Source organism: Vigna angularis, chromosome 7 (assembly GCF_016808095.1).
Source record: "Vigna angularis cultivar LongXiaoDou No.4 chromosome 7, ASM1680809v1, whole genome shotgun sequence".
NCBI lineage: Eukaryota > Viridiplantae > Streptophyta > Magnoliopsida > Fabales > Fabaceae > Vigna > Vigna angularis.
Genome location: NC_068976.1, coordinates 5,292,120 through 5,307,428, shown reverse-complemented (window position 1 = coordinate 5,307,428; position 15,309 = coordinate 5,292,120). Strand labels below are relative to the sequence as shown.

Below are 15,309 nucleotides of genomic sequence, written 5' to 3'. Positions count from 1 at the left end.
CTCAAATTCATGTTCTTTGAGTTTTCCAAATAACGTGGTCATGTTCATGCTAGTCAAGTCTCTTGATTCAGATATTGCAGTGACTTTCGGCTGCCAGCTTCTGTTGAGGCTTTTCAAGATCTTTATGTTGTTTTCTTCTTTATCAAACACTTTCCCGAGAGCCATGAGGTGATTGACTATGTGTGTGAATCGTTTCTATACCTCATAGATAGTCTCTCCCGCTTTCATTCTGAACAGCTCATACTCTTATATGAGAGAATTATTTCTGGCCATTTTCACTTCATTTGTTCCTTCATGTGTGACCTCAAGAACCTCCCACATTTTTGGTATAACAGTGTTAATTGCTTAACCGATTACATTAATATTGTAATCGATTAATATGGGTCAAACTTGAGAAAACTATATCTTGACGCATAGCTCTCTGCATAAAGAACTTTTGTACATTCATTTTTGTTATCTGACAAAGTGAGTTGAGATAAGAAATTGTAGGGTGCTCATTCTCCAAGAATCAAGAAGCGTTAAGTTTGGAAGATTCAAAGGATTCTTGAAGGATTTTTGTGTTCTTACGTTTGTTGATCATCATCCGCACTCTTAGGTGTTCTGAATCAGATCAGTGTTGATTTTGCAATCTATGGATTGTGGTTTCCCTGTTGTCGATGGCTAGGAAGAGAACGTGAGGTTCTGGTTTCTTTGAGAGGTGTCTTTCTGTGTTGTATTCTTCTATATTAAATTTGGAGTTGGAGAGGAGATTACATTGAGAGAGGCTATTTGTAATTCTTGTTGTGTAACTCAATCTTTATAGTGAAGTGATTTTCAATCTCAGGTTGATTGAAAGAGACTAGATGTAGGCATTGAGCCCGAACCAGTATAAAAATCTTGGTGTTTGTCTTTCTATCTCTTATCTCTTTTATTGCATTACAATCTTTATTTGCTTGTGTTTCAAGAAAAGGTTACAGATTTTTCAAAGGTTTTAAAAAGAATAATTTTTTATACAAAACCAATTCACCCCTCTCTTGATTGGAAAATAATGCCTATCCATTTCTACAGTTGTTATAAGAATTAATTTGTTAGGAATCAATTTTTGTGTTCATTGGGAAATGACTTAGAATTGACTTTATCCTTTCTATTGATTTTGGCTACTATCTTAACAATACTAAAATTGTTATAATTTAGTAATATTAATTTGGTTGCATCAACGACAACGTTACCAATTGTCTAGAAACTTAGGTTATCTTATTCTTTCAACCTAATGATTGCTACTATTAGACTTATCTAACGTCTTAACTTTTCTAATCCTTAGACTTGTCTAATGCTAAGACTTAACCTTTACATTTATTAGACTTCTTTCACTGACACATTATGTATGAATCTTAACCATTTAAGCACATGCAAGCAACAATACATATCATGGTCAATTCCTTAACCTTGTTATATTTGTTAGAGATTCTCTCCTCTAACACAACTCTACCTTTAGCCAGATATTTACTCATATGTAAAGTGTCTTATTACAAAATTACAATATATCAAACTAAAACTTACAAATATATAAACAGTTACCAAACTAATCTTACAAATTTGTTTTCTTATCCTATAAAGCTGGAAGACTTATATATGTCCCTTTACCCAAACTAAAAATAGTATTAAATTAATATAGTTATTCTAGTAATAATATCCAATGTATAAATATTATTCTGATAATAAACACAATTATATTACATCACATCATATTACCCAAAACAACAGTAAATACAATTATTGGCGTACTTACTTGCTTAAAATTTTAAGAGATTTAAAGGAATGTATTTTGTAAATGAATAAGCCTTAATAAAGTTATGGGAAGAAAAATCTAAGGACAAAACATAATTCCTCTTTTCTATAAAACCTAAAAATCAGCAACCACTGCTTTTCAGCTTATCTCCCTCCGACCTCGAAACGTGCACTCTCTTATGTATTAATATTGTCAGTGTTTGTCTGGTTAAGAATCCAAAACCTGCATCTGCTCCTTTCCTATTGAGATACTCTTACATATTCTCCTGTGTTTTCCTATCATTTTTTATGTTGTTTACCTTTTTGGTATTATAACTTTCCTATTACTATTTTTCTTTTCTTTTTCCTTTTCCTTTTCTAACGACTTACCACCATTTTCTTAATTAACTTTTAATCAATTTCTTTCACGGTCTTGGCTATTCTGTTGCTTTAACAAAAGATCAAGAACCAAAAGTTTTGCGAGTGGAAAGAAGTTTTCTTAGGAACAAAAGAAGAAAAAAAAATGAGGTCGAAGTGCATGGTGATGATGCCGTTTACATTACTGCAATTCGTATCGGTTGTGGTGTTTGTTTTGGGAGAGAGAATGATTACGAAAGGGGAAAATACGCAGAAATATGAAGGCAGTTTCCTTAGCAAAGCTATGAACTTCTTATGGCAATCGGGGGAATCAGGTTATCAACACGTTTGGCCAGTAAGCTTTTCATTCTTTCTTTTCTCTTAGTTTCTGTGATCTTATCTCTCTGTTTTTCTTCTCATTGATTCTCAATTTCAATTTTCTTCAAGCATTGATTCTTCAAATCAATCTATTCTTTTTAAGATTGTTTTTTAAAGGTTTCAAGCTTATAATTATGTTTTTACAGAATTGATTTTTTCTTCATTTTAGTTTGGATATATGTCATGCTTTTGTTTTTTTTACTCACTGTACTTCTATTCTTAAGAAAATTAAATTAATTAACTGATTTTTTTTAAGTTTTAATAAAAAATAATTTTTTTTCTTAATTTTGTCTCCTAAAAAACTTAAATCAATATTACAAATGAAGATAATATATATTTTGAAAAATTAAACTTCTACGTACTGACTTAATGTATTTTTATTCTTAAATTATTTTTAAAGAAAATTTTAAAATGAATTTATTTTGGAACTTAAAGAGGAATGATAAGAGAAATACTGCCCATCGTTCTGGCACATTTTATTATTATTATTTACACTTTATTAAAAATTATAAATAAACAAAAGAAATTTTGTTAGTCTATCATTTAATCAGTCTCCTATTCAAATATAATTTAATTAGTTTCTTAATTTAGAGAAGGAACCCATACTATATTTTATTTTTAATGAACTTTAATTTATATAGTTTAACCCATAATTATTGATTTTCTATTTAAAGAAATATATATATATATATATAGATGATATTTTTAAATGATCATAAAATTATTGCTTTATAGATGCAAATATTGTTAGGTGACTCTGATTTTATATACCTAGTTTGAAAATTAATAACTGGAAATTGACATGTAAAGGGTACTATGGCAGGAGATAGAATTTGGGTGGCGAATTATTTTAGGTACTATAATAGGATTTTTTGGAGCAGCATTTGGAAGTGTAGGAGGTGTTGGTGGTGGCGGCATATTCGTTCCTATGCTTAGCCTTGTTATTGGCTTTGATGCAAAATCCTCCACAGCTATGTCCAAGTGTAAGATCTCCACCACCGTTTTATTTTTGCCACTATATTATATACTAACAGCTTTATGATTTATTTTGCATTTTTTATCACCATTTCTATTAGATTCTTATAACTTTAATTGCAAATTTTATCACTCAAGATCATTATTTTCCACGATTTTATTACTTTTTTCTTAAACTTTATCATGATTTTCAACTTTTATGTATTTTACTGACTCATTAAATGAATAACAATTTTTCATTTTTTATGTTTTTTACCCATTCATTAAATGTGTAACAATCTGTTATGCCTCACAAAAACCGTTTTTTATAAAACGAAATGATGTCAAAATGATATTAGTTTTAAAACACTTGACAAAAGGTCAATTTATTTTGTAATTAGTTGCGTGTTAGTTTAGTACACCATATATTACACGTTTAAAAATAATTAGAAATTTAGAAGATTGAAAAATACAGTAGGAAATGTTTGAAAAGGATAGTTGAAGATAAAATATTAATTAATCTTCTTTTTATTACGAGGGATTTACTACTTTTTATCTTTAAATTTTTCCAAATTTTACCTTTATACTGTAATCAAAATTCCTAAGTTTTTCTGGTTAACGACCTTGGTAGCCCAAGGAATTGGGCATCATAATACATGACATTGCATGCAATTTATTTGTATGAACTGTTGGAAGATTAAAATACAATTTAAAAATAACGTTTTCATTTTATCTTTTTTTAAAAAAAAAAGAAGAAGAAAAAACACAATTGAATTTTAATATTTATAAAAAAATATTCAATGTGACTGCTTATATTAAAACAAGTTAAAAAATGTTACGAAATAAAATATGAATTAGTTATGTATCAAAGTTTTGATGATCTTAAATATATCATTTGAAAATTAGAAGAATTTTAATGTCAAAAATATTTCAGATTTTGACACCTAAAAAAATTAGATGTTGAATTTAACATCTTTAAACCATATTAATACTCATTTAACCAAAAAAAAAGTAATTAAATTTATTTATAAAATAAAAACTCAATTAAGTAAAAAATAAATATAATAAAAACAAATTAAAACCTAAATACATAAATTAAATTACTAAAAAAAAACTTTTACACTTTTCAACTGAAAAATTAGTTGTGGATAAAGTGAGTAAAGATTTCACACAGAGAACATTTTATTAAAAAGTGAAATTATAATTAAAATTTATTGATTGTAATTTATAAGTTAAATTGTTTATTACCTTAATTATTTCAAAGGTAAAAGAAATCCCACCTCAATCATTAAAATAAAAATATCTTTAAAAAGAAAAGTAGACAAACAGTGGGATTTATTTATCCAATTTTTTGTTATCTATGTCTATCCCCATTGTGTTGTTTTCAATTACGTGTACGAGAGATGTGGAAATGTGGGTAGGGACAGACCCCAGATGTCCATATTTTGCGACTTGCCAACCAGAGAATTGAAGAAGACAGCATGAGTAGGCCCAACCATAATCGAGAGGAGATGACTTTAGGTCTTAGAATTCATTATTCTAATATATTAAGAATCTCATTATGATGAAAACGATCTCATCATAATTTATCTTCTTTCTATTTAAAGAGATTAATATATAATACTAGTTTATAAGTAATAATTTAAAAAAAAACATACGAAATATAACTTTCTTTGGTGTTTTAAAAAATTTTATATTATAGAATCTACAAAAAATATCTTGTACACTTGATAAATAATATTAAAATATGACAGATCATATAAGAAAGAATGACGTCCAGATTTTTATAGTGATTATATTTAATATAGATTTACATTTAGTTTCAATTATCACTTTAGTGCTTATTTCACTAACTTGAAATTTATATTACAATCACATTTCACTTGTAAAACAAACATTGATAAAAATTTACAGTCTTATTGAAAATGAACTAAGAAAACTACAAAAATTATGTAGAAATCTACAACATAAAACACCATACCTAATTTTTCACAAAATTAAATTCCGAAAGAAAAAAAGGATATATACCTCACTGTGTAGAGCATATTCAAACAAGAATAAAATAAGATTGTGAAAAAAGTTTCTTAGTGTAGAAACTGATTTCATGAGAAAAACTTTCATCTATTCTCACATAGTTCTTGAAAACTTGAAATATTATTATAATTGATTTAGACATACTTTGAATGTAAAAAAATATATTTTATTTTAAACTATAGATATTATCTAATCGACTACATGATTTTATTTATATATAAAAACTTAATATGAACCACCTCATATATTAATAAAATAATATTTATTAGACATAAATATTTTATATTCATTTGATATTATTTTTTTTATTTTTTATTTTTTTTTCTTGAAAAAAATATTTTTTTTATCATATTACTTTTATAAAATTATCAAATGAATATAAAAATATCTTTCATTACTCTATTTAATTACATAATCTATGAGTCAAACTTGTATTTTACCTAATATTAGTAATGATTAATAATCTAAGTAATGACAATCGATAATAAAATAGAATAATTAATTGTAACATATGATACTTGATTATATGAAAAGTATAACATTGTACAAAATCAAGATAATTAATTATATTCTAACATAATAAATTAATAAAGTTTAAATCACTCTTTAAAATATTTTGAAAAGATTTAAGTTAATAGAATTAACTGATGTAAACTTACACAAGAAAGCAATATAATACTCAATAGTTTCAAGGTGTTGTAAAAAATTAAATGGTTAAATATATTTTTAATTTTTAATAAAAATAAAATTAATCTCTTTAAAATTTTGGACTAATTTAGTCTTTTATGTTTAAAAATGTGTAGAAAAGCATAGATGTATCAAACAATATAAATAATTTAAATACGTTTAAAATGTTAAATAAATCTAGTAAAATGGCTAAATCTACACATTTTAAAATTAAAAGACTAAATTAAATTAAAATTTAAAAAAAATCAATTTTTACTTAAATTAAGAAAAAAATATATATTTAATCCAAAATTAAATAATCATTCAAAGTCTCGATGAACGTAGATCTCAATTATTTATATTTCCAAATTATTTTCTTATAATTCGTATTATTTTTCTAGATTACTTATTTTTATAATCTATACTCATAAACTTTTTTCTTATAATTTATGTTAATTCATCCAAATATAGTTATGCATATTTTTATAATCTCAAATATGTTTAGTTTATTAAATTATATTTAAAAAATAATAATATTCGTGTACTATTTTATTTTGTACGCTTGCTCATTATTGTTTCAAATAATTACAGTAAGTCGTACATGATTTTTGTTCAGTCACATTTTTGTCCTTTCCTTCCAGTTGTCTTGTACATTATGAATAATTCTATGACTTTTGATAGTCTTTCCTGTCATTACTTTTTCCTGTGTACACATGGTGCGTGACATGTCTCTAAATGTTGTCGGTATTCAGCATAAAACATTTCAAAGATCTTTATAGGAAAAATTAAAAATAAATGTTTCTGAACTAAAATTAGGTTATGAATAATTTAAAAATTAATTTTTTTTAAATGTAAATGAACTTACGAGAGTCTATAAAGAATGAAAAAATTATTTTATTTTGTCTATAATATTTATTTTTATTTCGTTTTATTATTCCTATGAATAGTTAAGCAGAATTTTTTCTACAAACATCTAAATTATTCTCTCTCTTTTTTCTTTTTTATAATATAAATGGACATAGTTGTGGTTATTTTTCATCGGGCTATAGAGTATTTATTTATTCAATCCATCCAATGTTGTATAATCCAACACTGATGAAAATATGAGTTAAACATTTAAAGGTTCAATAGGAGATGTTTCAATAAAATATTAACTTCTAAAAATATAACAATATATCGCTTTAATTTCACTTAAAAATGTTATAAAATATATAACAAAAATAAATCATACATAAAAACAACTAAATCTAATATATCACATTTAAGTTCAATAATGATTTATATACAGTTCATTCACTTCTATAAATGATTTAGATACCAACTTATTGTAGATCATAGATAATTCGATCGATTCCATCTACGTTCAATTGAAATCCAAACTTCAGAAAAACAAAAGCTTAAACAAAATCCAACTAGATTTTCAATTCAATTCCTAGTAGAAAGAGAAAAAGAAGTTATTTTCAAGAAAAATTATTCTTTAACCCATCTAAATTTTATACATTTATTTGAAATTACCATTTTCTACTTTTTATTCTTTTCTTTCTTAAAAAAATACAAAAATTTACACTTAATGATTATTTTATTTTTATACTCTGTGTCAAATGATGATTTTACCTTTATACTCTGTATCAAATGAATATAAATATGTTAAATGATCAAATGAATATAAATATGTTAAATGAACGTAAAAATATCTTTAGAGTAAGATGGTCCCACTACGTTTGAATCATCAGATGTTGTGTTTGTGTTAGGTATGATCATGGGTGCAGCTTTGTCAACTGTTTACTATAATCTTAATCTAAGGCACCCCACATTGGATTTGCCCATCATCGACTATGATTTGGCACTGCTCATTCAACCAATGCTTATGCTTGGGATCAGCATAGGAGTGGTCTTCAATGTGGTAGTTGCTGATTGGATGGTTACCATGCTGCTTATAATTCTCTTTTTAGGTAATGTTTTTGCTTAATCCACACTTTGTTTACTCATTTTTCACATTTAACTCTTCTTGCTGGTTCGTATGTAGGTACATCTGCAAAGGCATTCTCTAAGGGTGTTGAAACATGGAAAAAGGAAACCATAGTCAAAGAGGTGATTCATATCTATTCATAAATACATACAAGGTTTCACTGTTTGCTAAAAACACATTAAGGTTATCACAATAAAGTAAGGACTCTGATATGTTAATAATTTTTATAATAATTTTTTGATAATTGATCACTTATTATTTTATTAGTTTATTTAAATTTATTTTTTAAAAAAATATATTTGAAAAGACTAATTACAAACCATTACATATAAGTATTGTAAAAACGTTATTAAGTCGTTAAAATAACATAAAGTAATAACTATGGGATTTTTACTTGAAAGCACAGTGATAAGGTAATATTTAATTTCACACAAAACCGTTTCAACTATATTATTATATTACGAATTTTATTTTTTGATTTTTTTTATATTTTATCATTAAGGTTTTAAAATTTTAATACAGTTTACCATTCATTTTATTTTACATATTTTATTACTATTTATCCAAGTTTTAAACATTAGACCATTATGTTAATAATAAAATGAATTTACTTTTACCAAAATATGATAAAACCGAACTTATTTTTTAATAAAATATGAACCCTTTGTTTCTCATTACCAGTTTTTTAAAAGGTATGGAAATTGAAAATGCTGATAGTAAAATGTCTCCGACAAGGATTGTAAAATTTCGAAAATCTAATGATAAGAGGGTAAACCGTACATAAATATATATTATTGTACGATACATTTTATTTTTAATATAAAATTAAAAATAAATTATTTTAATTTTATTAATAAGTAAGGTAATTAAATATGTCTTTTATTTTTAGTAATAATAATATGTATTTATTAAATAAGAAACTAATATTAATATGTAATTAATTTTACTTGAACTTATACATTTTATTTTATAAATTTAAAATCTTTAATGATTCTTTCAATATTAATTGTATATTAATGATAATTTTTTAATAACAAATACACATAACAATTAATAAAAATCTAAGAAATATTCAATTATTTTATTAAAGTAAAGTTTTTATAATAAGAATATAACTCTTTTTTCTTGATACACTAAAGACAACGTATGTTAATATTTATTGTCCTACACTGATTATTTTCTGGTGATAAAATATGTATAAATTTTGATTGCTTATTTTCTGACCCCTATTCTTTCGTTATAGGAAAATGCTAGGAAAGAAGACTCAAATGGTGAGCTAAGAAACTTGTGCTTTTGCTGCATATTCCATAACATAGTACATTGTCATTTTGCTTTTTGCAGTGGGAAGTGTTTATATAGTTCTCTGTGACAGGATTTGGGACTGAAGTAGAATACAGACCAATTCCTAATGAACCAGATAATGGCATTGCGAAAGAAACGAAAAGAGAAGAGGTAAATACGCTCTAGTTTGTACTTTATGATTGGAGTGTGGTTTTCATATCTGACAGCAAATGTTTATTGGAATATTGAAGGTTAATATAATTGAAAATGTGTACTGGAAGGAGTTTGGACTTCTCCTTTTTGTTTGGGTCGCGTTCCTTGCAATACAGATTGCCATGGTATGTTATTTTTCAGTAAACATTTTCTTCATCGGTATTCTGTTTCTAATTTCACTCTTAAACTTTTCTATTGACAATGTGTCAACAGAACCAAACAACCAAATGTTCTACAATATATTGGATATTCAACACCTTGCAGGTAAAATTCTTATCACAACATGCTTCACATCTAATATCTTTTGCTTTCTCCAGAATTTAGCGTGTTTGTGACATATTAGCATTAACTTTTTTCATATTCCATCTTTGACAAAAATTAGTTTAATTATAAAACTAACAACCAACATTATTCATTCCAATGTAATTAAACTTAAACCCTTTAAGAAATGTTGTGGATGAAACAAATAATCGAGAGAAACAAAAAGGGATATATATTCTAAACATGTTCTATCATATTTTTCAACATATATTAATCATAAATAAAACTAATGTACACTTAGATAAAACTCAGATGTTAATAGTCTTACTTGTTCTGAAAATATCTGTATACAGATTGAATTTTATAGAACTGTTTAAAGCGTGCCGTTTCCATGTCATGGCATGCAGATTCCAGTTTCTGTCGGGGTAGCTGGATATGAAGCAGTTTCCTTGTATAAAGGAAGGAGAGCAATTTCTTCTGTGGGAGATCAGGGCAAAAGTTTTACTATTCCGCAACTAGCTCTGTACTCTTTCTTTGGAATATCGGCTGGAATTGTCGGTGGCTTGTTGGGAATAGGTGGAGGATTCGTTATGGGGCCTCTCTTTTTGGAGCTCGGAGTCCCTCCTCAGGTGACCTTCAATTAGACCTATTACAAATTTTGAAACACAAATGTGCACTTCAATTGAAAAGAATACGATTCATCTTGTGAAAATCCAATCTAAATTCACTAAAATATATTTTTATTTTAACTAACTCAATATATTTTTCCTGACATATATATTATCAACTATATTTACTTGATTAGATCACTTTATAATGTTGACTAATAAAATATAAAGATTCTAATATATTTTTTAATTTGTTTTATATATATAAACGATCCAAATTGCTAACAGGTTTATCACATTTTAAGCTAGGATAGGCCTAAACCAACGTGACATGAGCTTGACTTAACTAAACATAAACTGACTTGTAATTAACATGACTCAATATTAACCTAATACTTAGGTCCAATCCAATCTATTTTGACCTAATCCTGTCTGGCCTAACATGCATAGGCTCAGCTTAAATCAGTTTGACTTAGGCTCGACAAAGCCTAAACCAACCTCTTTTAACTTAGGTTTATCCAACCTAGACCTAACTCAAATTGACCTAATGTGGACCCAACTAACTTGACCACTGTGGACTTGAGTCGACTCGACCTGACATGGATTCGACTTGAGTTGGGTTACATCTAACTACTTACGACAGTGTGAACTTAGTTGAACCAACATATAATGAAGTCTCAACATCAGTAGATGTCATCTCATACATATATGTGATTGGGCAAAGCTTTTATGCCAACATCGTGATCATGCCCCCTAATTTGTCTTCTTTGAGTTGATCTTTCATGGTAAAATTCATAATATATTCAATTTGAAAGACAGTTGGAAAATCTATTAATTCATCGTGTCATGTCCATGCTATATAACTTCTAAGGAAACCATCATAAATAAGGTGTTTTCTAATTTCAATGTCATTCAACTTTCTCCCGTTCAAGCAATTGACAAAAGGAATCTAAACTTCACTTCATCATCCCTTCTACCCTCATTACGATGTGCAAATTGTATGAATTCTTCTAACACGCATCATGTATGAATTCTTCTACTCCTTTCTCATACTCAACATTGTTGCGTGGTGAATTAATTCAATCTTCATCCGCACACACACATATAGTGAAATTGTGTGAACAATTTCAATAATCTTTAAATGAATGATCACCTCTGTATTCAAGGTGTGACCATATCCCATTCAAAAATATTCACTTTTTTTTAATTTATTGGTATATATCAATTTTAAACAACATATCTTAAATTTTACAAAATTTTGCCAACATTTTGCATTGGACTTCATGTTATACAAAATGAAAGCGATTATAAATCACAATTAATTATGCAACCGAAGATCAATACAAAACATTATTGGAAAATATTAACGAATTAATATATATATATATATATATATATATGTATTAAAATATATACTAATAAAATACTAAAAAGTGATTAATCTTCTTGAATTGTCCAACCGTAAAATTCAAGATTCAATAAATTTAAATTATTAGTACTTTCTCCTTTTATATTAATTCAAAAAAAAAATTCTTCAAGAAAAAACTTGGAGATAGTAAATAATTTTCGTATTGAATCTCAAATGGAAAAGTAAAACTAACTCGTTGCAACAACAATATCAAATCAAACAAAATAATATATATATATATATATATATATATATATATATATATATATATATATTTAAGAATATAATTAATCACATATCTAACATACAAAAACTACTTTTTTTCATTACAAAAAATAATTATAGGCTCGTACTAAAACTAAATTTTCAAGAATAATAGGAACTTGGGACGGTGAAATGTGAGCAACAATGGATATGCAATCTTGGACACATTTTGAAAAGCTAATCAATCTCACCATAATGTAGTAATACCTAGACAACAATTGCAACATAAAAGTCTAAACTTTACCAACATAGGGCCCAATGAATACACAAACTCCACAAAACAATGTAAAAAAACATCAAAACAAGCACTCACCAGTTCACTAGTTGGATGTTAACCGACAATAGAAAGTGGAAGTGCGAAGTTGGGTAGCAACAAAGGAGGATTTCACAAAGAAAGAAGAAAAAGAAGAAAAAGAAGAAAAAGAAGAAGAGATGACGAAGATGATGATGAAGAAGAAGAAATGGTGAAGAAGAAGATGAAGATAATGAAATGTCAAGGATGAAGAAGAATAATAAATTACAAAACAGAAGAAGAAGAAGAAGAAATTGTAGTGCTTTCGCACGGAAGAAGAAATGAAGGTCACTATGCAACTTTTATGAACATTAATCATAGACAAAATGTTAGGCATCAATTATTAGTAAAATTGAAGCATAAAGGGCAATAGGTGTCAATTTTAAAAATAATTAAGATCTAAAACTCTATCCTCAGTGGAAAACTTGAAATTTTGGTGAACCTTTAGGTGTCAGTTATTCATAATCGAAGCATAAAGGTCTTTGTTGCAGTTTTCTCAACAATTGGGACCTATACCTCTTCTTTCAAAAAAAGTAATTAAAAAAGAGAGGGGATTTTGAAATTTTTAATGAAAATTTAGGTTTCAGTTTTTAAGAAACCGAATCATAAAGGTTGATAGGTTTTAATTTTTTCAAGAATCCAGAGAACTATTGATAAGATTGCAAGGTCTTGAAGTGTCTATTGATATTAAACAAATAACTTGTATCTATTCAGATCAATATGATATTAAAGATACTTTCATGTTTTCATTCGTTTTAAAAATACTAAATCAAAATTACACAAGATAAAGTTAGATTTCTTGATCTTTTCTCTAACATTAACCTCGTTGTTTCTCTCTCAACTAGATCACCATAGATAGCTTTAAGAGAGAATGATATCTCTTCAACTTAAGTGTTTCTATTTTATAGCTTTAACCTTTCGACTTGATTATCTAACGATAAGTTAAACATACCGTCAACGTTGTCTAATCATCAAGTACACAACTTGAAATAAATCTATGTACATCAACTAAAGAGATTTTTGTAAAAAAATTGCGTTCTTAGTTTGAAAAGACATTTTTACCTATTTGTCATTCATTCATGTCTCGCGGAGATAGTCTTAAATGATATATTAGATTATTTTTTTCAACTCTAAAATTATTCTCAAGTTTGTAAGACCACACTTTGTATACTAGACTATGAATTTGTTTAAAGAATTTTTCTTGAAGAAAACTTTAAATTCAAGCATAACACTTGTCTATCTTTTGAAGTGTACCAAATTTATCCAATTCCAATTCATATTTGATCGTTCTCCACTTTGTTATTATTGTGCTTTCTGTTATGAACTTTATCCATGCATATGACAATAATAGCCCTCTTTGATAGAATATATCAATTGATGAAGCCATCTGAATGAGTTTCACTAGTTGTATTAAATGGCTTCAATGTTTGATGCCATGTGTTCAGGTTGCAAGTGCCACAGCCACCTTTGCCATGGTCTTTTCCTCATCTATGTCCGTTGTAGAATACTATCTGCTCAAACGTTTTCCAGTTCCTTATGGTTTGTGTTTCATAATTTCCACCTCTATATCTATAAATTTAACCCATGTGCCTTCTATAAATTGAATTACATTGATATGGTTCAATTTATTTTTCTAACCCATGCATTATATGGATTGTTGCACAGCCCTGTACTTTATTGTAGTAGCTGCTGTTTCAGCCATTGTAGGACAGCATATTGTAAGAAAGTTGATCGATCTACTTGGCAGAGCTTCTCTTATAATCTTTGTTCTAGCCTTCACAATATTTGTTAGTGCTGTTTCACTAGGTATGCCTCGGTGATTTTCTCATAACTTTGTTTGGTTATATTCATATTTTTATAGTACATATATGACATGAATATAGTTTTAGCCATTTAAGTTTAAAATAATTTTATTATTAGTTTATCAAATTTAAAATTAATCTTTTTAGTTTTTCTAATATAAAAAGGTTATTTTAATTCCTATGTAAAAAAACTACCTTTTATTTTTTATTTTAAATTAAATTTAAAATTATTAAAATACCCTTAAATTTAAAGTTAATTCTTTTTAATAGGGACTTTTTTATAACCTAAATATATATATATATATATATATATATATATATATATATATATATATATATATATATATATATATATATATATATATATATATATATATATATTTGTGAAACACACCTTCAAAGTAGTAATCACCACGCACTATAATAAGTTATTTTTTCGGTTTACAAAATTAAAAAATATCACAAACTAAAGTAATTAAAAAACATTTAACCTATATTATTATGCATATATTAAATATATTTCGTTCGTAGGATAATATAAGTTTTTACTTTTCAGATCTTAAACAAATGTTCTTTTTACGTTATAAAAATTACACACCATGTTTCCATTAATGTATCAAAAGACACGGATTTTGAGAGACTAAAAGGAAATCTTATCTTATTTTACATACACTGAAGCTATATTTAATGAAACATATACTAAAATAACTCTTATTACGAACTTCAATTATGAAACCTTTTTGGTCTATTTGATAGGTGGAGTTGGCATTGCAGCAATGATCAAGAAGATTGAAAATCATGAGTATATGGGATTTGATGATCTCTGCAAGTATAATTCATAGCCCACTTCGTTCAAATATTTGTTGTTCTTTTTAAGTTCCTAATAAAGAGCCAACGAAACCTATTTCGTCAAAATTGACTTATGGTATGTTTGGATTCATTTCAATGTGGAAGCAAAACGTATTTGTTACTGCTTATTTGTTTCTCTTAAAGTGAAAAATAAGTAAGTGTTGGGTATTATTCCAAACACTAGTTTTCTGTGTTGAGAATTTGAATTACACATTTAATATTCTTTA

The 15,309-nt window shown here is 26.7% G+C and overlaps 1 protein-coding gene across 2 annotated transcripts; it reads left to right on the top strand.

Moving 5' to 3' along the window:
• Positions 1-1,875: 1,875 nt before the first annotated feature.
• LOC108336451 (sulfite exporter TauE/SafE family protein 3) lies at positions 1,876-15,309 on the top strand. Of its 2 annotated transcripts, XM_017572910.2 has the most exons (13): positions 1,876-2,073; positions 2,207-2,458; positions 3,305-3,464; positions 7,887-8,087; positions 8,162-8,226; positions 9,348-9,375; positions 9,477-9,556; positions 9,637-9,723; positions 9,812-9,862; positions 10,267-10,488; positions 13,877-13,970; positions 14,097-14,237; positions 14,990-15,309. In XM_017572910.2, exons 1-13 carry the CDS (start codon positions 2,056-2,058, stop codon positions 15,073-15,075), a joined length of 1,485 nt encoding a protein of 494 aa, XP_017428399.1. In that variant the 5' UTR covers positions 1,876-2,055; the 3' UTR covers positions 15,076-15,309. The 2 variants fall into 2 exon arrangements, with proteins under 2 accessions (XP_017428399.1, XP_017428400.1); XM_017572911.2 differs by having other exon boundaries at positions 1,876-2,458.

What these genes read in the sequence shown, in the direction of transcription:
- LOC108336451 (XM_017572910.2), top strand. An exon ending in GTTATCAACACGTTTGGCCA is followed by an intron (nt 2,459 to 3,304) that starts GTAAGCTTTTCA and finishes GTACTATGGCAG; the next exon opens with GAGATAGAATTTGGGTGGCG. An exon ending in AGGAAACCATAGTCAAAGAG is followed by an intron (nt 8,227 to 9,347) that starts GTGATTCATATC and finishes CTTTCGTTATAG; the next exon opens with GAAAATGCTAGGAAAGAAGA.